The 27,540-nt window shown below is 44.3% G+C and overlaps 2 protein-coding genes across 3 annotated transcripts; one reads left to right on the forward strand and one right to left on the reverse strand.

Moving 5' to 3' along the window:
- On the forward strand, window positions 1-8,108 carry ACP2 (acid phosphatase 2, lysosomal). 2 transcript variants are annotated; one of them, XM_054587043.1, is made up of 11 exons: window positions 1-150; window positions 748-843; window positions 1,149-1,235; window positions 2,290-2,442; window positions 2,550-2,648; window positions 2,728-2,817; window positions 3,225-3,357; window positions 4,154-4,236; window positions 4,358-4,464; window positions 4,584-4,759; window positions 7,076-8,108. In XM_054587043.1, the coding sequence occupies exons 1-11, from the start codon at window positions 37-39 to the stop codon at window positions 7,207-7,209; spliced, it is 1,272 nt and encodes a 423-aa protein (XP_054443018.1). In that variant the 5' UTR covers window positions 1-36; the 3' UTR covers window positions 7,210-8,108. The 2 variants fall into 2 exon arrangements, with proteins under 2 accessions (XP_054443018.1, XP_054443017.1); XM_054587042.1 differs by lacking the exon at window positions 7,076-8,108 and adding an exon at window positions 5,585-5,801 and having other exon boundaries at window positions 16-150.
- On the reverse strand, window positions 8,108-27,540 carry DDB2 (damage specific DNA binding protein 2). Its single transcript, XM_054587045.1, has 10 exons — window positions 27,339-27,540; window positions 26,063-26,199; window positions 25,490-25,681; window positions 12,716-12,861; window positions 11,356-11,455; window positions 11,088-11,265; window positions 10,620-10,762; window positions 8,983-9,147; window positions 8,795-8,840; window positions 8,108-8,499 (listed from the first exon to the last, which is right to left on the reverse strand). Exons 1-10 carry the CDS (start codon window positions 27,463-27,465, stop codon window positions 8,450-8,452), a joined length of 1,284 nt encoding a protein of 427 aa, XP_054443020.1. The 5' UTR covers window positions 27,466-27,540; the 3' UTR covers window positions 8,108-8,449.

Raw genomic sequence — 27,540 nt, forward strand, 5'->3', positions numbered from 1 at the left:
GGTTCCACCCTCTTTGCTGCCTAGACTATAACGGCGATGGCTGGCAGACAGTTTGGCTGGAGCCGTTCGGCTCTTCTCCAGCTCCTTCTTGGCGTAAACCTGATGGCGATGCCACTCACCCAGGCCCGGACTCTGCGCTTCGTTACCTTGGTACTGAGAGATGGGGTCGCCAAAGGGCTCGCCAGAGCTGGAAGGGCACAAGCTTGCTGGTGGAGGGAGGGGGCGGGGCTTGTCTGGGGTTGGGGGTCTGGAAGAGAGGCTGGTTTAGGAGGAGATGTTTGGCCTGCTGGGTTGAGGGCGCAGGGCTGGGGGGCCCGGGTTCAGAATTTATGTAGAGCCCTGCGATATTGGCAGGGGAGTAAGGTGTAAGGAGTTCTCTATCGGGGGGTCCGGTGAGTCCACTCTGGGACAGAGATGTAGTCGCATGGTTAAGAAACCCACCCCTACAGAAGTCTTTGGTGATCTTTTTTCCAGTCCCTCCACCATGTGCCTTTCTTTTATTTCTCTTTTCTTCTCTCATCTGTACCTTTGGCTTTGCCTGCGATATCTGGGGTCATTGCTTAGCCAAGCTAGACTCTCAGAAACCTGGAAGAAGTTACTGACTTCTAAATTGAGGTCTTTAAATAGGTAGAGTTAAAGCTTCCCAGGAGGAGTAAGGCTTCCTTTCCCAACAGGGGGCAGAGGTGGGTCTGTGACCCCATCAAGGAAACGCTTCTGACCCTTAGGTAAACCATTTTCTTACTTTAGCTGTACCGACATGGAGACCGGTCACCAGTGAAGACATATCCCAAGGACCCCTATCAGGAAGATGAATGGCCCCAGGGGTTTGGTCAGCTAACCAAGGTGGGTCAGAAGCCAGCCATTCCTCAGTATGAGCTTCAAAATGAGTGACCTCAAGAGCAGGCTATGGAACTGGGGCCCCAACAAACTGCCATATCCATTGTGGGTGCTGACTTGGACCAGATTTCTTAACCTTACTTTTTTCTGCGCCCAAGACAATGCCATGCAGAACTGGCCCAACTTAATAAATGACCTCTGGGATCCCATGGACACACTCCTACTTCCAGTCATGAGTAAACTCGGAAAGCAACAGTGCCTGAGCCCCATGGGACTTGGGAGCCATCCCTAACCCTTGGGTTTGCCCACAGGAGGGGATGCTACAGCACTGGGAGCTGGGCCAGGCCCTGCGGCAGCGCTACCAAGACTTTCTCAGCTCCTCTTACCACCCGCAGGAGGTAAGTCCGGGAGCTCAAGATGCAAGGGGACTGGGATCAGCTGTCCTCACCTTCTGTGCTCAGGGGGTCTACAGCTGGGTACTCTAGCCTCCCTCCATGCATTTATGGTGACAGCTACAGAATGAGACATCCAAAGGCTGTCTAGGACAAAACTCTGGAAGCTGAGCTGCCCCTGCTCGGCTGGGAAGAGGCAAAACTTATCAAGCATCCAAGCTTGGACTTAAGGAAGAATTTGGCAGAGTAGTTTCTGGCTCTATGAAATAACTCAGGCTTTCCATTCAAGACTGTTATTGAATACCTACTGTGGGCCAAGCATTATGTCAGCACTTTGCACATAATGCTGTACCACACAGATATGACCTCTGTCTCTGTGGAGCTTAGAATATAGTGGAGATGACAGTTGAACCACACAGGATCAAGAGGTAAAGGGAGCAGGGAAGACAGAGAGGGCATGTCAGGGAATATTGGAAAGTATTTTGGCTCCTTGAGGCCCTCTCCCCACCCCAAGGATGGGGATAGCTTTTCTCAGCCACAGCTGTTTCAAGAGTCTCTCGATGTTATAGTTCCATTAAGGGCCAGCTCTATTTTGATCTTGCCCTTCCCCACAGCTTTCTGCTCCTTTTCCCACACGCAACGGTCTCTGTTCTTTATCTTATTTCCTCTCCTTGGTCTCCAAGCCAGTTTATAAAAGGGAGTGTCAATGGAGATAGTTTCTTCCTGCAAGGATCCTGGCCTAGAGGGACAAACATTGTAAAACTCAACCGACAGACAGCCCAGAGAGCCTTTCTGACAAAGCACTTCAGACTGGGAGGGGCATTTGAACTAGAGCCATTCCCATAGGAACTATTCTCAGAGCGGTGACCGCAAGCCCCGCCGCTGAGTGTTTGGGCCTTTGTGGGGAAGAGGGATGGGGAAGGCCAGAGACGGTCGAGGCCAGATGCATGGTGAGATTACAATTCGTTGGACAGCCATTAAGAACCCCTAGGGCCCCACAGAGGAGCCAAAGCTCCCCACCCCACCCCCACAAGAGAGACTCCTGGTGTCATGTCTGCAGGTTTATGTGCGAAGCACTGACTTCGACCGCACCCTCATGAGTGCTGAGGCCAACCTGGCTGGACTCTTCCCTCCCAATGAGATGCAGCGCTTCAACCCGAACATCTCTTGGCAGCCTATTCCTGTCCACACTGTGCCCATCGCCGAGGACAGGGTGAGACTGGCCAGCCCTTCCCTGAAGGTGGTGAGGGACAGCGCTGGCCACGGGCCTGCTGATCACCGACTCCCCCTCCGGTTCTGCTTCCCCGTTTTGGTCTGCAGCTGCTGAAGTTCCCATTGGGCCCATGTCCCCGTTACGAGCAGCTGCAGAACGAGACCCGGCAGACGCCAGAGTATAGGAATGAGACTATTCGGAATGCAGTGAGTGGGGCTGAGGTGGAGGTCATCACACTGCCCTTTATCCCAGGGCAGGATTGATCCCCCAATCCATTTTTCGTAGCAATTTCTAGATATGGTGGCCAACGAGACAGGGCTGACGGACCTGACACTGGAGACCATCTGGAATATCTATGACACACTCTTCTGTGAGGTGAGCCCGCTTAGGGTCCCCAGCGTGACCCAGGCGACCCCCGTGCCTGGCTACCATAGGGAGGTCCGGGCAAGCCACCTGCTTCTTGTGAAATGAGGGAAATTCCCTCATGGGTGGAAAAGAACCTCAGAGTGGGAAATAGTTTATTAGTTGTCAGCAGTTTCTGCCCCACTCCACGCGGAACTCTGGTGGCATCTGACTCCACTCTGCTGAGTCACGCTTTTTGTGCTGGAGCCTCCTTTCCTGTGCCCCGTGGCCTCGGCACTCTGCACCATGTCTCCTGGTTCCAGTCCCTCTCCTCTCCCTCCCCTCACACACGCAGGCACCTTCTCACTGGAGAAGAGAGACGCCCCTGGAGAGGCTCTGGCCTAGGCCGGGGGAGCTAACCTGCCCGCTGCGATACGCAGAAAACACACGGGCTGGTCCTGCCGCCCTGGGCCTCGCCCCAAGCCATGCAGCGCCTGAGCCGGCTAAAGGACTTCAGCTTCCGCTTCCTCTTTGGGATCTACGAGCAGGCAGAGAAGGCCCGGCTTCAGGGGGGTGAGTGACAAGAGCAGCATGTCACTCCCTTCCTCAGGACCCTACAGCATTAGCAAACCTGCTATTGGGGGCTTCTCACATGCTCGCTTCACCTGAAACATTCCCTGCTCTTTTGAAACCCCTTTGATCCCTCTAGTCTTCCTGTTAGTCACCAAAGTCTCCCTTATTTGCCAAATGCTTAGCACGTTTGCCACTATGAAAGAGCACAATCGGGTTTGCATGCTTCTTGTCTGCCATTCACATTCTTACATTCCACTTGTGTCAGAACACCCTTCTCCCTTAAATGAATCCCTGCCTCCAGAGACCCACTGGGGACCACTTTGAGAGAAGGCTGAGAGTAACGCACATGCCAGTTTCCTGCTGGGAGCACGCGAGGGAGCTCTGCTGTCAAACCTCCCTGACATCCCAGCGGTTTTCAGAACCCATGCATGACGGGCTTCCCCTGGCCGGTGCCACTGGCCGGTGTGCTCTGAAGCAGTCTTAAGTTCATATTTGTTCCACATTGGAGGAGTTCTTCAAACAGGGGCAGGGCCTTGTAGCTCACTTGTAGAAGGGCTGGTTTCTACACCTGGGTGGACATACAGATACCTCATTTTATCTTGCCTCCCTCGGTAAATCTGACAGTTGTCGGATCAGGGGGTGCTGCAGCGTTCCTCTGTGATTCCCATGCACCTAGAGAGCTCTCTGCATTGGTGGTCAGACCCAGGACTAGCAGAGGGTGAGAGGACCACAGAGAGATCTGATCGAAAGAGAGTGGTGGCTGCAGCCCCCGACACTGGGGACCTTTCTCCTTCAGGAGTCCTGCTGGCTCAGATACGGAAGAACCTGACGCTGATGGCCGCCTCCGCCCAGCTCCCCAAGCTGCTGGTTTACTCTGCGGTAAGCGCGCTCCCATGGGCGCCCGCGGGCCGACGTCAGAGGAGGAGCTGGATGTCTTTTCTATGCAGTGCCGGCAGGGTGCGGGGGAGCTGTGCTAATGGGGAGCCCCTCTGCCTTACAGCATGATACCACCCTGGTTGCTCTGCAAATGGCACTATATGTCTACAATGGTAAACAAGCCCCCTACGCCTCCTGCCACATATTTGAACTGTACCAGGAAGATAACGGGTGAGTGGAGCTACCAGTCAGTGCTCTGGGGGGGCACTTGCATGGTGGTTATGGGCGGCCTAGGGGCTCTGGTACAGGCCTGGTGAGCAGCATGCATCTTGTTTCCCATCCACCCGCAGAAATTTCTCAGTGGAGATGTACTTTCGGAATGAGAGTGACAAGGCCCCTTGGCCGCTGAGCCTGCCTGGCTGCCCTCACCGCTGCCCTCTGCAGGACTTCCTGCGCCTCACAGAGCCTGTGGTGCCCAAGGACTGGCAGCAGGAGTGCCAGCTGGCAAGTGGTCCTGCAGACACAGGTGAGCCACTGCCTGCCTCTGTGCTAGCCATGTTCCAGAGCGACTTGAAAATCATATCCACGCGTCTTGAGGAAGCTGTCACGCCTCCAGCCATCTCATTGCATTTCCCTAGGCAGCTTGCTTCTCCACCCTGAGACCATGTTTCACCTTCTCCCTGACCACGCTCAGGCGATGCCCTCGCTTCTTACATCCCTGGGAAAACAGAAACAGTCAGAGTGTGGTCCTATTTCGCCACCACCACATCTTCTAGCTTATTTGCTGGGACAGGCCGCTGCTTAAGTGCCACCCCCTCACCCCTCCGTTATACTCAGGGCCCACCTGTTCCCACCTGCACAGGGACCTCTGATGTCTCAGTGTTCCCTCTCCACTGGGTCAGGCCCATCTCAAGGCCTAACAGAACCCTCTCAGACCCCCACCCTCCTCCAGCTACCACCCCACTTCTCCCTTCCCTGTTAGAGCGTGATTCTTCTGAGTTGCCAGACCCTGGTTTCGCTTCCTCATTGCCTGCTCTCTCAGGCTCACGCTGGACTGTCTTGTGCCACCTTTCGCTCCATCAACTTTCGTTAAGGTCCTCTCCCCAAAGCCAGTGACCCAATTCTTAGTCAGCTTCTTTCACCTCTCAGCAGCGTGTCCTAACTGGTCACTCCTTCCTTCAACACTTTCTTCACTTCTCTGGTTTTTCTCCTAAGACCCTTCCTTACTGGTTTCTCCCACTAAACAGTGGATGGCCCAGGGCTCCTCGTGGCCTTTTCTCATCTATGCCCACTCCCAAAGTGACCTCATCCAACCTTTCCATGCTGAGTTCTGTCTCCTTCCAACTCGCAGATTCACGAACTCCTCTCTGACAAACCCAGCCGGCCGCAGGCTTGAGGTCTCTACATGGATGTGACATCTCAGAGTTGATGTCTGAAACCACAGTTCTTCCCCCCGAAATGTTCTTCCTCCAGGCGTTCCCATCTTAGTAAATGCCACATTCGTCACCTAGTTGCATAATATAATCCTAGGGTTTATCTTTAATACTCTTTGTTAGACCTCACAACCAATCCACTAGGAGATCCTAGCATCTTAACTTTTAAAATACATGCTTTTACCTTTAATAGTATTAACTCACTGTCTGATTTCTCTTTGTTCATTGCATTTACTTCTAAAGTGCAATACAAGCCTGTAAGGTCTACTTGGACTTCGCTGTGGCTCTCTGTAGGGGAGAGATGGCCAGCAATTCTCGGTCCAGTCAGACCAAGCACTCTTGTGTCTGTATGACTGTGTCTTTTGAATCTAAAGGTTTTCTCATTTGGGGGAAGGCAGCATGACTCTGTGGCTAGACACCTGGGTAATATAACTTTGTTAGTTGCTAAGAGTACAGATGCTATGTCAGACCTTGTTTTTTGTTTGTTTAATCCTCACCTGAGGATATGTTCATTGATTTTAGAGCAAGAGGGGGAGAGAGAGAGAGAGAGAAAGCAGAGACGGAAACATCGATCAGTTGCCTTCCTGTATGCGCCCCAGCCAGGGATTGAACCCACAACCTACGTACGTGCCCTGACTGGGGATCAAACCCACAACCTTTTGGTGTATGGGACAATGCTCCAACCGGCTGAGCCACCTGGCCAGGGCCAGACCTTTTTTTGACTCTTGTCTGCCTTCTTGTCATCAGACTTTTGGCAGGTTGTTTAACCTGTTTCAGAACTTTCATTTTATCGATTATAACAAAAAGCCTACCTTAGAAAACGCTCTTGCTCTTTAGTCCAGTCAACCATCATCTCTTGCCTCAACTACTGATAAGCCTCCTAATGTTCTTTCTGATTCTCTTCTGTCCCTACCAGTCTCCCAGCACAGCAGAGTTAATTTCTTTAAAAAAAGGAAATTGGTTCACATTACTATCATCTCAGAATCTTCCAGTGGCTCCCCATCACATTTGGAATAAAATCCAAGTTCACTACCACTTGGCCTGCTCCTCCACTCTGTCTCCTGTTTGCCGCTTATTTTATGATCCCGGAACACGCTAAGCCATTCCCACTGCAGGCCTTTTGCACTTGCTTGCTGTCTCCTCTCTGCCCCCGCCACGGGATCTCTTCCTCTTAGATCTTTGTACATCTCACTGACTCCAGGTCTCTGTTCAAATTATCCTCGGTGATGCCTTTCCTGACTGACCTACCTCTCCATCCTTTCCCCCTTACCTTGCTTTGCTTTGGGGCATTTGTTGCTAACTGTGAATATTATCCCCGTTTTAAGAACAGCCCCTGGCATATGGTAGGCATTCAAATATTTGTTGAATGAATGCTGACATGCCCTTTCTCTCCCCGTCCCCGTGCCCAGAGGTGATCGTGGCCTTGGCTGTATGTGGCTCCATCCTCTTCCTTCTCATAGTGCTGCTACTCACCGTCCTCTTCCGGATGCAGGCCCAGCCTCCTGGCTACCGCCACATTGCAGATGGGGAGGATCACGCCTGACAACCACTCAGCCCCCTTCCCTCTGCCTCCTAGGGGAGGTGGGCTTGGCCCTCATTCTTGACTGTTGCTGCTCCCCAGCCCATGGACAGGAGGCCTTGGGTTGGGCCTCCCTCTGATTACCCCAAGCTAGATGAACAAGCAGGACTCGGCTTGGCCCAAGGCACCTGTCACTCAGCATTCATGTGCCCAGTGATTACCAGGTACTGTGTTGGATATTGGCTCTCTCCAAACAGGACTTGCCTCCTCCATGCTCCCTAAGGATCTGAATGTAGACAAGTGGTCAAGTTTCACCTGGGACCTGGGATAAAAAAAGCTGAAGGAGTTGGTGCTTGATCTGCCTTGCCCCCCCTCCCCCAGTCGAGACCTGCTCTCTTTCTTCCAGCCCAGAGTCTTTGGCAAATGGCTCAGAAGACACAGTCTTCCCTTGGTGCCTAGTTTACTGGGAAAAACTGCATAACACTGGGGGCACTGGCCACCAAGGAACCATATCACCCAACAGCCAACCAGTCAAGTCTCCCCTTGTGCGGCTGAAGCCACCATTAGAGTCAGCCATACTGCCTCAGGCACCGTGGTCACCCCTGTAGCTGGAGCGGGTCGGAAGGGTGTTTGTACTCAGGAGGGAGTTGGGGGAGGTGGGCAGAGAGTGAACTGTGGTACAGAGTCATGAAGCTACCATCCCCTCAGCTGGGCTGGGGTCTCCAGGGATCTGAGGTAAATGTAGCTTGTAGGTGGACAGCTGTTGACTGTGGCCCACAAATTGAGGAAAATGAAAGTTTTGGACTCATAGTACTGTTTCTGTGCTTTTTCTTCGTTTTGGAGACCCAGGAGTGCTCTGACCAGGCCAGTGCTAGAAGATCCACTCAGAAGCTCAGTTGGGTAGTTTTATTGGTCACGTGAATGGGGAGCACAAATCAAAAACCACCACCACCTGATCACTCTGCCGGCACACATCAAAGAGGAGAAAAGTACCTTGGCTCCAGGAGAAGCTTGGTTCCACGCTAGATATAGCAGGGACCCGTGGGGCAGCTGGGTCGCCAACTCTAGAGAAGTTTCCGGAGCTAAGTCCAGAGTAATAACATGCCAATGTCCCAGCCCCACAGTGTCCCATGCCACAGCATCCTTGTTCCAACCCTGAGACTTGGATACCTTTGACCCTTTAACACACAGCCGCCTCTTCCTGCAGGACTTGTTCTCGTGTTGCTCGAAGCCCTTGCTTGGACCACACCTTCATTAATGTCTCTTATTTCCGCACCCTTGTTTCCTCCTGGCTCCAAATGAGAATGTGATAACCTAGGAAGAGTGAGACCAGTCTGACTCACTCATGATCAGTCTCTTGGGGCTTGGGGCTAGCCCAGGGAACCTAGAACTTGGTAAGGAAATACCAGGGAATTGGACAGCAGCCCGGCACTGCCATGACCAAGGCAAAGCAGGAGGGGTAGAGGGTCTACGCTGAAGAGACCACTGTCTCTTCACTGACTGCTATGCTGGGGTGAACGGGGCAGGGCTAAGCTGAGGTTAGCTTGCACTGAACCTTGGGGAACAGGGTCGGGCTTGGCCAATCCGAGATACAACCTACTTCACTCACCCATCACAGAGGCCAGTGTATCCCCCATAGGATTGAACTCATTGAGCTGCAGAGACAATGGGATAAGCATGAGGAGGGGTGAAGGTATTGGGAGAAGGGCATGCGAGGACTAATTTATGATCACTTTTGGTCAATACGGTAGGCTGAATTCCCTGCTTCCTCCCATTATTCAAGGGCCCAAACCTCACCGAACTGATACCGGAAGATTCTGGGTCATAGAGCTGATGCAGCAACTTCCCTGAGCTTCCATCAAAGACATCAATTGTTCTTAATTCATGGGGGTTACCACTTTTGAAATTAGGATCTGGGTATCTGCCCACAACAATGAGGTTGTACCGAGGATGCCAGGCTGCCTAGGAGATGGAGAGGCTGGTCACGAGAGTAAATGCAGAACATGATCAAAAGGGACTTCAAAAGTATTCTTTGCCACTAATAATTGTTAATACAGTTGCCAACGATTTAATAATGGAGATAAAATCTACATGAAACTACAAGAATGGTTTTCGGTTGCATACACATCTACCATTGCAAATTTAAAATCCCCAGCTGGCCCTCAGGACACCTTCAGGCCTTGTCTCTTGCCTTTGCTAAGATCATACCGAATGATCAATGTATTAACATCAGCCTGACCCAGACATTAACCAGAAAGGTGGGCCTAGAACAAAGAAAAAGTCTCTGGTAACCAAAACCAAATAGGGCCTAAGTAACCCTATTACTATCTCCTCCATCAACGTGAATGACGAAAAGGAGTAGAAGGTGGCTCGTGCTAAAAAAGGGAGGAAACCTATGTTCCCCAGATTACCCCACTCAAGAGAAATCTGACATTTGCTGGAATGACAGATTGGATGGGATTTTCCTAAGAAACTTCTAAAGGAAGTTTTGAAGGAGGGAAGACACAGTAAACAGATAGGAAGAAGTAGTACAGGCAAAGGCTTGGCAATAACACAAGTCACTCCTGGGAAGTAATAAGTTGGCTTCACTGGATATGAAGTGAGAGATGGCAACAGATGAATCAATGGGAACACCAACTCGTGAAGGACCTTGATGCTAAATATTAAGAACTGGGATTCGATTTGAGGTATGTGGGGGCCACTCTTAATACTAAATCATCACCATTTCCTGAGCACTTGCCAGGCGGTAGGCATGGTATCATAGGCTCTAAGTACTGATTCAGCCTCACAGCAACCCTGACAGATACCATTATTCCCTTCCTACAGACAGGCAAACTGAAATCCAAAACTGAAGTAGTTTGCCTAAGACTCTAACCCAGAGGGGTCTGCCTGCCTGAAGGTGGTGCCCCTGACTGCTATGCTATACTGACCAAAGTACAGGCGTGAAACCTGGATGTCTGAAGAGGGGCTGTTGTTCTGGAAAAGAATATGAGACAGTTGAGGGGAAGAACCGGCAGAGTTCAGACTGCTTAAGGACTTGGGCAGGACTTGAAGACAGTAAGCCGTGGGGAAGAAGGTGAGAGAAACTGTTAACAAGAAGCAGGCTAAGGTCAGCTTGTAGATCAACGGTATACCCAGAGAACAAACTGAGGGCAGAGCAGAGGGTCAGGATCTAAGAAAATGCCCTCAGTGAGGAGATCAGGGCTGGACTGAGAAAACTCAGGAAAACAGCTTATAAGACAAAACCCAGGAAAATGGGATTGCAGAAGTGAGACTAAAGGAGTGGAAAGATCCAGGGGACAAAAGACTACTTTGTGTCAGGGCAGGAAGAGGTCTGGAAGGAGAGCTGCCTCTGTCCTCTCCCCACCTCAGGAAGACCTGACCTCCATGACATGTCCCCATCCACGATCAAAGTTCTCCACTCCATTGCTTACCTTAATGGGCGTGAGGTGCTGGAAGTGGCGGTGAGGGTGTGGGATCAGGCTTGGGGGGCGGTCCAACTGGGAGGCAGAGTAAACCCGGATCTCGCTCTTCTGGTCGGTGGTCAGGAGCCGGCCTCCATCGGGGCTGAAATGAGCTGGCAAGTGAAAAGCCCCTGAGCTGAAGGAGCCCGGAGCCCCCGCTGTCCCAGCCCTCACAGGCTGCCTCTTGCACGGATACCCCCCGCCACCACCACTCTACTCTAGACAGGGGTGGAAGGGAGGCGGTGAATGAGCTGTGAACAAAAATCTTCTAGAAACTACAGTCAATGGGGGCAGCAAGAGTCAGAAAGATTCCAAGACATCAGCTTGGCAGATGCTTTCAGGGGTAAAGGTTTGACTTAGCGGCTCCTAGACTTTGAGTGGAAGCCCCAGAAGTGGCAGGGTAGGCGGGGACTGAAGGAAAAAGGAGGCCTATCCCACCTGCGTTGACAGGATGCCTGTGCGGCAGTGAGTAGAGAAAGCTGGATTTCCCTTTAACCTGGCGCAGGTCCCAGATTTTCACTGTTTGATCTACAGACGCTGTGACCAGAAACCAATCACAGATTGGGTTCAGGGCCACGTGGGTCACTTTCTTTTTGTGCATTCTCAGATTCCAGAGCTGCAGAGAAAAGCTTGGTTCAGGTGGGGGCAGAGAACAAGGCTGGGGGTGAGGGAGGGAAAGGGAGGACCCGAGCTCCCGAGAACACACCTCCCTGCCGTCCATGTTCAGCAGGACCACATGCCCCACGTTGTCTCCTGTGACCACCACTCGTCTTTCTGCAGACACATCCAGGCTGCAAAACCAGAAGCTAGAAGGAAAGACGGTGCTGTAAGGCTCTTGGGGACAGCGGCAAGGTCCACTTATCCACTGTTGTAGCTCCAGTGTCTAACACATAGACATTCTATAAATGTTTGTTGAATGAATGAGTAACTGTCTTGCCATGGGCTCCCAGTGAAGAAAGCTCAGACTTGTCTACCATCCAGACGGGCATGGGGTGATGGGGCTCAAAAATTTGTCTGCTGGGCTCAGGATTCCCAGCTACTATGAGTCCCTGAAGCAGCCAAACCTCAGGGCTATAAGGCAAGTCCCCAGGTTAGCTTGCCCCAACCAGTCCTGGGTACTGAGGACAACTCCTTTATGATTCTCTCTTTGCTCTCTATCTGTTGAGCCCAAGAAGATGGCAAACCAAACACGGACGGCCCAGCTCTCCTCCTCAGAGCTGGCTAGAAAGGAACTTCTGCCCCCTTCTGAGCACTTAGGGGAAAAAAGCACACAGCCCAGAAACTTGAGGATGAAGGAGATGGTGAGGAGGGTGCTTCAGAGATCCCAAAACCCAGGCAGGAGAACTCAAACCCACAAGTCCTTGCTACAGTGCCTTTTGCATCCCCTATAAATACCTTCCAGAGGGAGGGTTTCTTGTGGAAGAGGAACCTAGAGCTGGGTCTACCCTGTCACCTGTCCTGATTGCGCGTCTATTTCTTACCTTGTGGGGCAATCCAGGATTACATCCAGTGCTAGTTAGACCCTCGCACCCTCAATTCCTGAGGGAGCAGGGACATATGTCTGGCTAGAAATCAAAGCGACAAGCATTTTGCAGTTTCTACAACCACTTGCTCTTGGAGTGACCAAAGTGCTTTATGGACAAGATTTTATCCTTTAAGCTTCCATCACAGAACTAGTTGGGTCATCACACCCCAGCGCACGTAGAGAATGAAGTTGAAGTTCTCATTTCTTGCTCTAGGCTTTAAGTGGCTTGCTTGGCCAATGCCATGTTGACTTGTCTAGTGAGAATCAATATAGGAATGAATGCTTTACAGGAGAGCTGAAGCCCTTCCCTTGCTGAGAAGAGCTGAGGTTCCAGGACTCCCCCCCAAGTTAGTTACCCACCCGGACCAGCGTAAGAGCAGCTAAAGGAAGAGTTTGAGAAAGAGACGGAAAGGGGGAGAGCGGCTAACACTTTTCCTTACTTCCCTGTGCCAGGTTTGGTAAAAGAACTGGGATCTGGATGCTCTCGCCAGAACTGCATGGAGACCTAGAAGCCCTTTCGCCTAGTAGTTAAACTACTCACTTGCAGGTGCCATAGTTGGTATAAACTTGGAGAATGTTGCCTTTAAAGTCTTGCAGCCTAGTTGTTCCCTCCATTGAGGAGACGAAAAACTGGTTGGTATTGAGAGGGTTAAACTTCAGCCCAGTGATGCTCCCTCCAGCTCCAATCTAACACAGGGAGAGAAAAGCAGGTGAGTGAGGGTGGCCCAAGGAGAGGACAGGCCTGGTGCCGTCCTCTGCCCCAGGGAACCACCAGCAGGCAGCCCCTGGGGCCAAGCCGGTTTTCACGCCTAGACTCTACAATGCTCTCCACTGTGCTCTTTATTTCTTGAAGTTTTAGTGTGTTTTTTTTAATTAACATACAGTAAATGTGGTTGTTTTTGGTATACAGTTCTATGAATTTGAATAACCACCACCAAAATGCAGAACAGTTCTGTTACTCCCAAAACTCCCTCATGCTCTCCCATTGTAGTTGTACCTCCCCCGACCTCTAACCCCCAGCAACCACTGATCTGTCCTCCATTGCTATGGTTTTGCCTTTGATAGACTGTTATATGAGTGATCACATAGCGTGCAGCCCTTTGAGACTAGCTTCCTTCATTTCACGCCGCACGATGCCCCTGCGATTCATCCAAGTTGCTGTGTGCATCCATAGCTGGTTCAGCCTTATTGCTGAGTACTCCATTGTGTGGCTGTACCAGTTTGTTGCACAGTGCTCTTTTTAGAAGAGTTTTGGCTCAGAAGAGTGGCTGGGTTAGAAGGGCAGGAGGCAGATCTGAGCTCCTTCCTATGTTTCCCAGACATCCCAGACAACAATGATGAAAATAGTGACGATAACATCCATGGCTTAACCTTATTAAGCGCTTATTATGCATCAGGCACTGTTTTAAGAATTTTACATGCCCAAGAGCTCCTCCTCTATTCCCTCCTTGTGCTGCTGCTATCTCAGCCTTGTGTACCTCTACAGGGTCTCTTACACAACATCCACTCCATTTATTCGGCATGCTAACTAGCGCGTTCCATTCCCTCTATAAACATTCTAACCAATGCCTGTGGTCTGACAAACCCTTGATGCTAATGAGATAATCTTCCACTCCCACCCATTGAGTTCAGTGCTTACAAGGGTTAGTCGTGTTTGTTCTTAAAACTGTATATGCCAGCTTAACTTTTTATTATACCGGTAGTTATATAATTCAATTAAACATGTAATTTAATTACATATAATTTATTAAGTACTTAATTAAATATTTAAATTGAACATTTAAACATTCAATTAAACATGTTATTTAATTAAACTAATTAAGTACATGCAGAAAGAAAGACCATTGTTATTTCTATGAAAGTCATTGAATGCTTTGGAAAAATTAGATAAAAATGAATTGCTAAAGTAACAGTTGTCAAACATGGGTGAGATATTTATAAACAATTAGGGTGGGAAATAATAAAAATTTTAAAAGAATCTGCAATCAGCTTGCTTCAGGACCATCTTTAAATTATGTTTCCATTTTGGTGAAATGGTAACTGGACACTATATAGAATATATTATGTGTGCAGTGTATATAACACCAGGTGCACTCTCATCAGTGGACCCTTCACACCAAGAAAAGAACAGGCGCGATGTCAAAGCATTAGTAATGAACACATATGTAAACATTTCAAGTTAAAACGCATGAGTCTTCTCCTAGCAAGGTTGGGCTAAGTGGTTATATCCAAATTCTACACTGAGAAGGACTAATAAAACCTGGACAAAATATGAAAAACAATATATTGAGGCTTCCAATTCCAGTGACGGTGGGTTGGTTTGTGTCAGGCCAACCTTTGGCTGACAACAACAAGAAAAGGCATATAAAACGTGTCTTTAGAGAATGTAAAATGGTGCAGACACTTTGGAAAACAGTCTAGGGGTTTTTCAAAAAATTAAACATAGAGTTACCATAAGATGCAGAAATTCCACCCCTAGATGTACACCCAAGAGAAGTGAATATGTATGTTCATGCAAAAACTTGTACACAAATATTCATAGAAGCATTATTTGTAATAAAGGCAAAAATTCAACAACTCAAACATCCATCTCAAGAAGTTGTAAAACTAACAGGAAACTAAAGCCAAAGAAAATAGAAAAAAAAAAAAAAGCAGAAACTTTAAAAGGTAAGAGGATATCATTAACAATCTTATGCCAATGAATTTGAAAATCTAGATGGAATGGGTAAAATTCCTAGAAAAATACAAACTTGCCAAAATGACAGAAGATGAAGGAGAAAATCTAAGTTGTCTGATATCCATTAAAGAAACTGAATCTGCAACTAAAAATTTTCTTACAAAGTAAATTCTAGATCCTGGTGAATATACTAAATATTTAACAGAAAAATATCAATATTTGAAATTTTATTTTCAAACTATCTCAAACTCAGAAAATGCAAGAATAGCACAAATAATTAGTTTTCTAGAATCATTTGATAATCAATTGCCAACATGATGTCTCATTCATTCTCAAATACTTCTCTGTATACAACATAGGGCAAAAGTAGGTTTACAGTAGCTCATACATAAATAAATAACACAAAAATAAACTCTGTGTTTCACATACTCACAACTGTAAACCTCCTTTTGTCCTACCCTGTATTTCTCACAAGAATATTCTCCTACATAACCGCAATGAGACCATCAAAACTTAGGGGTATCTAAAGTGGTTCAAATTCAGAGAAACAGAAAGAATTGTGGTTGCCTAGACCTGAGGGGAAAGGGAAGTGGGGGATTGTTATTAAATGGTTATACAGTTTCAGTTTCACAAGGTAAAAAAAGTTCTAGAGATGTTTTGCACAATAATGTGACTATAGTTAACACTACTGAACTGTGTATTTAAAAATGGTTCAGGTGATAAATTTTAGGTTACGTGCTTTTACCAGTTTTAAAAAGAACGAGTATTACTTGCTAGAGATGTATTACAATTGTAAAAAAGTGAAAAATAAAAAAATTAAGTGAAAAAAATACAATACAAACCAAAAAAAATACATCGGAAACCAATTAGTATAGTTTGTCTTTATTAGAATAAAGGGGGAAAAAATCATATGTTCACTGATCTCAATTGATACAAAAAAGTATTTGATGAAATTTAATTATTATTCATAAAAAGAACTTTTGGCAAACTAGGAATAAAAGGGGAACTTAACAGACGACAGCTAGTGGTAGAGGGGAGGTTAGAGGATGGACGGATTGAGCAAAAAAGAAAAAGGACTCGTGGACATGGACAGCAGGGCAGTGATTGCTGGGGAGAGGGAGGTATAAGGGGACTAAGTGGTAATGGAAAAAATAATAAACATAAAAAATAAAAGGGGAACTTAATATGATAAAGGATATTTAAAAACAAACAAGTTTTAAAAATAAACAAGCTCCTGGGTATACCAAAAACTTGCACAGGAACATTCATAGCAGTAGTATTAATAACTGCAAAAGGTAGAAACAACCCCAATGTCCATCAACAGATGAATGGGTAAATAAAATGTGGTATATCCATATGATGGAATATTACTCAGCTGTAAAAAGGAAGGAAGTACTGATACATGCTATAATAGGAATGAACCTTGAAAACACTATGCTAAATGAAGCCAGGCCCAAAAGGACAAATATTGTATGACTCCATTTATATGAGGTACCTAGACTAGTCAAATTCATAAAGTCAGAAAGCACATTAGTGGGGCTGAGGGAAAGGGTAATAGGGAGTCGTCATTTAATGGGTACATAGTTTTATTTTGGGATGATGAAAAAATTCTGGAGATGAATAGTGGTGATGATTGCACAACAATGTAAATATACTTAATGCCACTGAATTGTACACTCAAAATTCTTAAAATGATAAATTCTGTTATGTAGATTTTACCACACTAAAAAGTAGCAGAAATCATACTTAATGGTAAAACATAAAAGCCTTCCATGATCAAGAACAAGACAAAGATGCTGTCATCGCCAATATTCAACAATGTATGAGATGTTTTTGTCAATGGAATAGGGCAAAAAAAAAAAAAGTATAACAATGGTAAAGATATCAAACTCTCATTATCTGTAGATGACAAGATTGTGTAGGAAAAGTTTTTCAAACCTCAAAATATTAAAATCAATAATGTGGATTTATGCTTCCACTCATGAACAGCACGTTGCTGACTAGTAGCCTAACATGTATGTAATTGAAATCCCAGGAAAAAAAAGTGGGGAGGGAAAAATTATTTGAAGAAATGGTGGTCTAAAATCTTCCAAATTTAATAACAATTGTAAACTCACAGATCTAAGAAGCCAATGAACCTCAAGCAGAAAAAACAGAAAAAGACACCAAGAAAGTCATAATCATTTTTAAAGCAGCCAGAAGAAAAGGGGAAATCATGAAAAGAGAAACATAAGAATGAGAGCAGTCTTTGCAGGTCATTATTAAAGTACTAAAATAAAACAAAACAAAACCTATATATAAACCTAGGATTCTATACCAGCAAAAATATATTCTCTCCTCACCAAAAAAAAAAAAAAAGAAGACATTTTAAGATAAACAAAAGAAAAAAATGCATCCAATCTACAATATAAGAAATGTTAAAGGAAGAAGGAAAATGTTACCAAAAGACCATCTGGGTCACACAAAGAAATAAAAAGCACTGGAAATGGAAAATATGTGGATTTTTACTAGGTTTATTTCTTTGTTTAAACAAAAAATCTTTTAAAAGATACCTACCCTACAGCCCAGCCATTCCACAAATAGGTATTTACTCAAGAAAAATAAATACATATATCCACACAAAAACTTGTACATGAATGTCTGTAGCAGCTTTTTTTGCAACAGTCAAAAACTGGAAAAAAAACCAAATGTCCTTCAGCAGGCAAATGAATAAATAAATTGTGGTATATCAATACACTGGAACACTACTCAGAAAGAAAACAAAAACTTTTGATACACATAAAATTGTAGATGAATCTCAAATAATTACACTAAGTGAAAGACGCCAGAAAAGAGTATATATTGTATGATGCCATTTATATAAAAGGCTAGAAAATGCAAATTAATCAAAAGGGATAGAAAGCAGATCAATGGTTTTCAGGGGACAGAAGGAAGAAAGAGATGATAAAGGGGCATAAGAAAATTTTAGGGGTAATGGATATGTTCGTTCATTATTTTAATTTGATGATTTCATGGGTTGTACACATGCCAAAAATCATCAAATTGTGTACTTTAAATATCTGTAGTTTATTATATATCAATTATATCTCAATAAAGATTTAACAAAAACCAAAAAGACAATTGACTATAGGAAGCAAAAATAATAATGGATTGTGAGGTTATAACTTATCTAAATATAAAATGTAGGACAAGGAGAGAAGGGAGAAAATGGAAGTAAATATATAGTTGGAAGATTCTTAAATACACATTAAGTGGTATAATATTACTTGAAGGTTCACTCTTATAAGTTAAAGTTGTATATTGTAAACCCAGGAGCAACCACTTAAAGAAAGAAAAGGGAAGAGAAGTATAACAAAGTATAACAATCCAATAGTGGAGATAAAATGGAATCATAAAAAGTACTCAACCAAAAAGAAGGGAAAGAAAGTGAATAGAAATGGGACAAATAGAAAGAAATACCAAAACGACAGATTTAAACCCAATCATATTTATAATTATATTAAATGGAAATGGTCAAATGCTCCAATTAAACACCAGAGATTATCAAGTTGGATTTTTTTTAAATGCTGTCTACAGGAAACCCATTTTATATACAAACACACAAATAGGTTGCAAATAGGATGGAAAAGGATATATCATGCAAACATTTAAAAAAGTTGGAGTGGCTATATTTTTATCAAACAAAGGTTTCAGAAAAAGAAATATTAGCGGGGATAAAGGGAGACATCTCATATTGAGAGGGGTCAGTTCATCAAAAAGACAGAACTCAAAATATGTAAGCACCTAATAATAGAGTTTCCAAATACTTGAAGCAAAAACTAAAGAAAAATAGATTCACAATTTTATAGTTGGAAATTCCAATATTCCTCTCTAAACAACTGATAAAAGACAGAAAATAAAAAAAGATATAGAACATTTGAACAACACTATCAACCAACGTAACCTAATTGACATTTAGAGACCAATCCACCCAGAAACAGCACAATATGTATTCTTTTTATTCTATTTTTAAAAATTACTTTATTTTATTGATTTTAGAGAGGAAAGGAGAGAGAAGGAGAAATATCAGTTTGTTGTGCCACTTATTTATGCTTTCATTGGTTGATTCTTCTATGTGCTCTGACTGGGGATCGAACCTGCAATCTTGGCAGATGAGGATGATGCACTAACCAACTGAGCTACCTAGCCAGGGCTACATATTCTTTTTAAATGCACATGAACATTCACTAAGATAGTCCATGTGCTGGGCCATAAAACAAGTATAAAATGTAAAAGAACTGGAATCATATAAAATATTTTCCGTTCATAACAGAATAAAACTAGAAATAGAGGGGCATTTCAACAATCCCCAAATATTTGAAAATTAAACACCACACTTCAGAATAGCCTATAGGTCAAAGAAAAAATAATAAAGAATTTGGAAATAATTTGAATGGAATGAAAACAAAAATACAACAAAATCTGTGAGATGCAGTTAGAGAAATACATAGAGGAAAATGTATAGCAATAAATGGTTGAAAAAAAAAGAAAAGTATCAGATAAATAATTCAAGATTCCGCCTTAAGAAACAAGGGGGAAAAAAGCAAATTAAACCCAAGGTAAGCATAGGAAAGAAAATAAAGCAAAAACCAAAGAAAAAGAAAACAAAAATAGAGAAAAATCGATAAAACTAAAAGCTGGTTCTTTGAAAATATCAATAAAATTGATAAATCTCTAGCAAGACTGATGAGGCAAAAAAGAGAAGAACAACTTACTAATGTCAAGAACGTGATGGGAGACATTACTACAGATCCTATTGACATTAAAAAGATAAGGGAATACTATAAACAACTTTATGCCACTAAATTCAACAAGTCAGATAAAATAGACAACTTACTTGAAAGACAAACTACCCTGCTTATTCATGAAGAAATAGATAACCTACATTGCCCTATATCTATTATTGAATATATAGTTAAAACCCTTCCAACAAAAAAAACTGCAGGCCCATGAACAGACAGATTAACAACTGGTGAAATCAAAGCAGTAATAAAAAAAACCTCCCAGCACACAAAAGCCCTGGACTGGACAGTTTCACGAGAGAATTTTACAAAAACATTTAAAGAAGAGCTAACCCCTATGCTTCTCAGACTATTCCAAAAAATCCAAGAAGAAGGAAGACTCCCTAACTCTTTTTATGAAGCCTGCATCCTCCTAATCCCAAAACCAGATAAAGACACAGCAAAGAAGGAAAACTACAGGCCAATATCACTTATGAACATAGATGCTAAAATCCTCCACAAAATATTGGCAAACCACATCCAGTAATACTTCAAAAAGATCATCTACCATGATTAAGTGGGATTCATCCCAGGGATGCAAGGATGGTAAAATATTCATGAATCAATAAATGTAATACATCACATAAACAAAAGGAAAGACAAAAATCACATGATCGTACCAATAGATGTGGAAAAAGCATTTGATACGGTAGAGCACCCATGAATGATAAAAACACTTAGCAAAGTGCGAGTAGAGGAAGCATACCTCAATATAATCAAGGCCACATACAAGGAATCTACAGCCAGCATCATATTCAATGGGCAAAAACTAAAAGCTTTCCCATTAAGATCAGGAACAAGACAAGGGTGTCTGCTTTCACCACTTCTATTCAACATAGTATTGGATGTCCTAGTCACAGCAATCAGACAAGAAAAAGAAACAAAAGGCATCTACACTGGAAAGGAGGAGGCAAAACTCATTGTTCGTAGATGACATGCTAGTGTACATAGAAAACCCCGTCGACTCCACCAAAAAACTTTTCATCCTAATAAATGAATTTGGCAAAATAGCAGGATACAAAGTCAGTATTTAGAAACTGAAGGCATTTTTGTACACCAACAATGAAATATCAGAAACAGAAATCAGGGAAAAAAATCCCACTTGCTATAGCAACAAGAAAAATAAAAGTACCTAGGAATAAACCTAACCAAGGAGGTAAAAGAGCTGTACTCAGAAAACTACACAACACTGAAGAAGGAAATTAAGGAAGACACAAACAAATGGAAGCATATACCATATTCATGGATTGGAAGAATTAATATCATCAAAATGTCCATACTACCCAAGGCAATTTAGATTCAGTGCAATGCCTATTAAAATACCAATGACATATTCACAGATATAGAATAAACATTTCAAAAATTTATAAGGAACCATAAGTGACCCTGAATAACCACAGCAATTTTGAGAAAGAACAGGATAGGAAGGATCACATGCCTGATATCAAACTGTATATCAAGGTCATGGTAACCACAACAGTGGTTCTGGCATAAGAACAGACACATAGGTCAGTGGAACAGAATGGAGAGCCCAGAAATAAACCTAAGTTTCTATGGTCAATTAATATTCAACGAAGAGGGCAGAAGCATAAAATGGAGTAAAAGTAACCTCTTTAACAAATGATGTTGGGAGATCTGGACAGCTACATGCAAAAATATGAAACTCGACCACCAACTTATACCATACACAAAAATAAAATCAAGATGGATAAAAGACTTAAATGTAAGTCGCAACACCATAAAAGTCCTAGAGGAGAACAAAGGCAGGAAAATCTCAGATATTCCATGCAGCAATATTTTCACTGCTAAGTCCCCTAAAGCAAAGGACATAAAAGAAAGAATAAACAAATGGGACTTCATCAAAATTAAAAGCTTATGCATGGCTAAAGAAAACATCAGCAAAATGAAAAGGGAACCAACCATATGGGAGAATGTATTTGCCAATGATACCTCGGACAAGGGTTTGGCCTCCAAAATATATAAAGAACTCACACAACTCCACTCCAGGAAGACAAATAACCCAATTGAAAAATGGGTAAAGGACCTGAACAGATACTTCTCCAAGAAAGACACACAGAGGGCCCAGAGACATATGAAAGGATGCTCATCATCACTAGCCATCAGAGAGATGCAAATTAAAACCACAATGGGATACCACTTCACACCAGTTCGAATGTCCATCATAAACAGATCAACAAACAAGTGCTGGCGAGATAGTGGAGAAAATGGAACCCTAGTACACTTTTGGTGGGAATGCAGACTGGTGCAGCCACTGTGGAAAACAGTATGGAATTTCCTCGGAAAACTAAAAATGGAATTGCATTTTGACCTGGCAATTCCACTCCTGGGATAATAGCATAAGAATCCTGAAACACCAATTCAAAAGATCCTATGCATCCCAACGTTCATAGTGGCACAATTTACAATAACCAAGTATTGGAAGCAACCTAAGTGCCCATCAATAAATGAGTGGGTCAAAAAACTGTGGTACATTTACATAATGGAATACTATGCAGCAGAAAGAAAGAAGGAGCTCCTACCCTTCACAACAGCATGGATGGATCTGGAGAGCATTATGTTAAGTGAAATAAGCCAGGCGGTGAAAAACAAATACCATATGATCTCATCTATAAGTGGAACCTAACCAACCAACCAAAGAAGCGAGCAAAACATAACCAGAGACATTGAAATAAAGAACAAACTGACAGTAACCAGAGGGGAGAAGGAAGGGGAATAACGGGGAAAAGAAGGGGAGGGGTTGTCAAGGAACAATGTATAAAAGACCCATGGACAAAGCCAAAAAAGGGTAGAATTGAAGGTTCGAGATGGGGATGGATGGGGTGGGGGGAATGGAGACAACTGTATTTGAACGATTAAAAAAACAACCCCAGCAAGCCCAGATGGCTTAGCTAGTGAATCCTACAAAAAATTTAAGGAAGAAATAGTACCAATTCTATATAAATTATTCCAGAAAATACAAGAGGAGGGAACACTTCCCAACTCTTTTTATGAGGTCTGCTTTACCCTGATACCAAAACAAAGGCATTTAATTGAAAAGGAAATTATAGAGTATTTTTAAATGGTCATAATCTTGTATGGGATATGACAAGTAATATACAACAGATTCTAGGATAGAATATTTATCCAATAATATAAGTAGAAATATGAGTGTGTGTAATAGCGTATACACACACAGAAAGATGTACAATATGGGAATTTCAGGCAATATTTACTTTATACTTTCACTTTCCTCTGTATTGTTTGAATTTCTGATGATGAACATGAATCATTTTATAATGAAAATAAAATGTATCTTCATTTTGATAATGTAATACATGTTCCCTTGCCAAAGGTCCAAGAGATATAAAGATCAAAGCCCAGGTCAAATGACTAAAGAAGTGACAAAATGAGGCACTGCTGCTCCCCAGTCACTGGTCTCAAATCAACTCTCTGCTGCCAGTATCTGGGAGTAAAAACAGTTCTCCAGACCACCACAGCTTTCTTCTACACCAGCCTGGTTCCCTGCTGGTCATGAAGTTCAAATGCCCAGACCAATCTCCACAATGCTGAGGAAACTTCATTTAAATGACATTATCATAAAGGGTGACGTTAACCAAAAGCCTTGGAGGGGCACGAGTTCAAAGCAGTTGTCATTCCCCTTTGGTTGGGAAGCTCTTCCCCTGGGACACTTTTAGGCTATGTCTTAGTTTTCTCTAATCCCTGGATTCCTAGAACAACATAAATCTCTTCCTGCCTGAGCTCTGGTTCTGACTTCAATTTAAAGCTTCTGGTCCTGGTCCTATCTCACCAGCTGGGCAGGAAGACCACGGGCTCTGTCCACAGCACTCTGCTGGCTGCCTTTCTTCTGGCTTCAGGCACACGTTTTCTTCAACATCCATCTCATACCTCGCATCCTAATTTCCCAAGGCGTTCTAACCTGGCGTTTCTGATGGGCTGCTCTCTAACTCTCATCCTGGGTTTATCCTTGGCCTCTTCTATCCCTACGCCAGAGATGGAAAAGCAGTGAGCTGAAGCAGAATCCAATTCACAGAGGGGTTTTACTTAGCTACAAAGCATGTTTTATTTTATTTAGGTCCTAACATGAAAAATCAGGATATTTTAAATTGAAACTCTTGTGTACTGTTGGTGGGAATATAAAGTGGTGCTGTCACAATGCTCTGTTTTAACAGTATGGCAATTCCTCAAAAAATTAAAAACAGAGTTACCATATGATCCAGCAATTTCACTTCTGGGTACATATCCAAAAGAACTGAAAGCAGAGACTCAAAGAGATATTTGTACAACCACATTCATAGCTGCATTATTCACAGTTACTAAAAGGTAGGAGCAATCCAAGTATCCATTGATAGATGAATAAATAAGTAAAATGTGGTAAACACATACAGTAGAGCATTGTTCAGCCTTAGAAAGGAAGGAAATTGTTGATGCACACAACATGGATGAACCTGCAGAACACTAAATTCTAAGTTGCTAAGTTAAATAAGCCAGTCACAAAGGGATAAACACCGTATGATTCCATGTACACGAGATAATCAGAGCAGTCAAAATCGTAGACAGAAAGCAGAATGGTGGTTGCCCATGGCTGGGGGAAGGAGCAGTGGGCGGTTAATGTTTAATGGGTATAGAGTTTCAGATTTGCAAGATGAAAATTTCTGGAGACTAGTTACACAAGAAAGCGAATGTGTTTGATGCCACTGATCCTACCACGTAACATTATTTATCTGTGTGGCTTCTTTAGTCATGTGAGTTTGTGGGTTTTGCCCTAAACCCAGAGTCCTCCACAGTACAGCCCTCCAATGTCAGCATCCAGCTGGCAAACTAAGGGACTTCTCTTTGGTGGAAGGGCTAATACCCTCCCTCCTCAGCGACTGAAGATAAACACCAGCGTGATGAAGACCATCCCTAAGAAGCTCTATGCCAAACCTTGTCCCAAACACACTCTGCCTTTCTTCCTTTCATCTCCATTTATGTAAATATTATTCTTCCTCACTCCTTACTCGTCCATGAAGCCTCCTCTATACACTCTTAACTTGAGAGAGGTTCTTCCTTCTCTCATGTTCGGTAGCATTTAGCATCTGCAGTGCTAGTTACTGTGCATGTCTTCATCCCATCTACCCTGTTACTTGGTCAAGTACCTCATTTACTCAACAAATACAAAGCAGCCACCCTAGGCCAAACATCATTCTAGGCACTGGGATAAAGTGATGTACCAGAAAGACAAGGTCCTTGCCATTGTGGAGCTTACTTTCCAGTGGGGAAAGGAAGTAGATAAGTAAAACATTTCAGATATTAATAAACATTGTGGGGAAAATGTGAAGCAGGGAGATAGGGAACGACTGTGTGGGGTGGAGGCTACTTTAGACGGAGTGGTCAAAGAGAGCTCTTTGAAGAAGTATATTGAGCTGAGATCTGAATAATAAGAGAGAACCAACCATGCAAAGACTGTGGGAAAGAGCACTCCAGCCAATGGGAACAGCAAGTGCAAAGACCTATCTTCAGAACTAGAAACAGGAAGTGGGCTAAAGCATAGGAAGTGAGGAACTACAGCAGCACAAGATATGGACAAGAGTTACGAGGAGGCTTAGATTCCATGGGATGACTTACTACAGGGTGATCAATGTTTTATACCTTCTAATATTTTCAGGGCAGGCACTCAAAGATTTGAGCATCATCACCATTTGCTTGTTTGAAAATACCCACAGCTACTTTTGATCCCAATCAGCTCCTTTTTACTGATTGACTTTTTACTCCTTTAACACCTTCTTCAGCACAGTTATCTGGTGCAGGGACTGCTCACCCCTTTAATGAAGGTAGGTTTGTCCTTTATGCCAAAGTTCCAGAGCATGATATCTCCACCTTTGGAACCCACGGCTAGGGTGCTGGGGTTAGTCGGGTGCCATGCCATGGATGTGGCCCTCCTGTCAAAGGGGGCAGCCTTTTGGAATATCCGGTAAGAAGCCAGAGAGTTCAAAAAGGACTGCTGGAGACCCTGACAAAGAGAAAAGAATTAAGTTGAATTAAAACCCAAGTGCTAGGTAAATTGCCAATTTCTGCCTTCTCCATAGATGAGCTCTAGGGCCAAGTCCTACCACCGAAGGAAAACTAACTGCCTGTCTCCGTGCATGAAAATATTTGCAACATACATGAAATACTCTTGGGAAGTAAGAGGGCAGAGCACACTCCAGCTGGGACCTTTACAGCATAAGACTTCTACCCGGCTGAGTGCTCAGTAGACCAGACCTCAAGGTGCGCAGTGATCTGACCACTCAGAGAACCCGGTGAACCAACTCGGCATCTAATTTTGGAGCCTTCAATTGTAAAAAAAAGCACCATGCAAACCCGTAAGCACTTTGTCCAGGAAACGCCTCACCTGCTGCAGTGCTGGCCAGGCAGTGCTGCCCAGCTTGTGGTGATGGAGGGCCCTGACGATGCTCGTGCATCGTGGAGGGACCTGCAGGGTAGCCAACCCCTCCCGAAGGCAGCCTGAGTCAGATCTTCTGCTAGAACCTGCCAAGTAGAACAGACACAGATTTTCCTCTCCAGTCTCACTCAGGAAATGTTTTTCTGCTGAGATCCCAGAAAGCCTTGCTGTTTCATTCGCCATAGCCCACCCCTCCCACCACCTCCTAGTGCCTTTCCACGGTCTGCTCCGTCTCACCCAGCACAAGGAATAGGGAGTAGGGCTTCAGCCCCTTCCCCCAAATAGGAATTGTGAAGTGAAACGGAACGTGATTTTGCAGGGTTCCCGAGAGCTGAGTGAAAGAAACACACAAGAATAAAACGTATGCAGAACTCTTCTGTTTGCATTGGAAAACTCGTGGTAAGGTTGGGTGATGATTTTAAAAATCACATATAATGCACAGTAAAAAAAAAAAAAGTGTGTCTAGCATAGAAATGACCGTTTGGGGGAAGAAGTATCTTTAAGTCCTATATTAAAATAATGGAGAGGCGACCAGTGCTTGGCCCCAAGTCCAATCTGTTCTCCTGAGCCAGCAGGATCAGAGCATCTGACACGGCTCCAAATAAACTAGGCTACTTGGGGAGAGGTAGAGCCACTTAGACTAGGAATACAGCAGCTCTGGATTACCAAGGTGTATTTGAGGATCTGATCTCTGGGAATCCAGCCTCTTGAAAACCAATCCTTTCCTCTTGTGGGGAGAAAAAAAGAAAAAAGAAAAGAAAAGGAAAAAAAAAAAACCCCCACATCTTCAGCCACCCCTTTCCAGTGTTTTGAGTTCTTACGGCCCTAGGTTCAATCCCCATTCAACCTCAGAGAACGTATTTTCTAAGGAGGGGAGGACATTGAGGGTTCTCACAACGGAAACTAAGGACCTACAGCTACGCACGGCAACAGACGAGGTGGGATTATTTTAAGCCGTTCTCAAAGTGTGTAAACATCTGGTACAAACAAGGAATTTGAAGTCTGTTGTGTCTTATGTAATGGAACTCATCTGTCTCTTCCTGTCACTGGCCGGAGGTTAAGCCCAAATTCTAAGACGTCAAAGGACCTGCAGGCAAAATGCACAGCCGGAGGCATCTGAAACTTTGGACAGCCTCAGGAATTAAGAAGCACCCATCCCCCACTCCAGCCTCCTGCGTGAGAACCCCAAATGACGGATTACTAAAGCAGCAGGTGTAGGCAGTACCAGGGCCCTTCACACAGAGCTTCTTGGCCTCGTGCTCCGGCTCCCCCGGGCTTCTGCGTCTCTTGCTCACGGGGTGCAAAGCCACCTCAGAGGTCTTCCGGGTTTCTGGGCGTTTCTTGGGAGCCATCGCGTCCCCCGTGCAAAGAGGTACTATACCGTAAGCCGAGATTATGGAGAAAGGACAGGGAAGCCTCTGGGGAGA

This window comes from Pteronotus mesoamericanus, unplaced genomic scaffold, assembly GCF_021234165.1.
Source record: "Pteronotus mesoamericanus isolate MK-2021 breed Mesoamerican mustached bat unplaced genomic scaffold, CSHL_Meso_final scaffold_1066, whole genome shotgun sequence".
Taxonomy (NCBI): domain Eukaryota; kingdom Metazoa; phylum Chordata; class Mammalia; order Chiroptera; family Mormoopidae; genus Pteronotus; species Pteronotus mesoamericanus.

What these genes read in the sequence shown, in the direction of transcription:
- ACP2 (XM_054587043.1), top strand. Translation starts at nt 37, where the DNA reads ATGGCTGGCAGACAGTTTGGCTGGAGCCGTTCGGCTCTTCTCCAGCTC. An exon ending in ATGACACACTCTTCTGTGAG is followed by an intron (nt 2,818 to 3,224) that starts GTGAGCCCGCTT and finishes TGCGATACGCAG; the next exon opens with AAAACACACGGGCTGGTCCT. An exon ending in AAGTGGTCCTGCAGACACAG is followed by an intron (nt 4,760 to 7,075) that starts GTGAGCCACTGC and finishes CCCCGTGCCCAG; the next exon opens with AGGTGATCGTGGCCTTGGCT.
- DDB2 (XM_054587045.1), bottom strand. Translation starts at nt 27,465, where the DNA reads ATGGCTCCCAAGAAACGCCCAGAAACCCGGAAGACCTCTGAGGTGGCT. An exon ending in GCTCTGTGTGAAGGGCCCTG is followed by an intron (nt 26,200 to 27,338) that starts GTACTGCCTACA and finishes TCTACTTGGCAG; the next exon opens with GTTCTAGCAGAAGATCTGAC. An exon ending in CCTGGCCAGCACTGCAGCAG is followed by an intron (nt 25,682 to 26,062) that starts GTGAGGCGTTTC and finishes TCTCTTTGTCAG; the next exon opens with GGTCTCCAGCAGTCCTTTTT.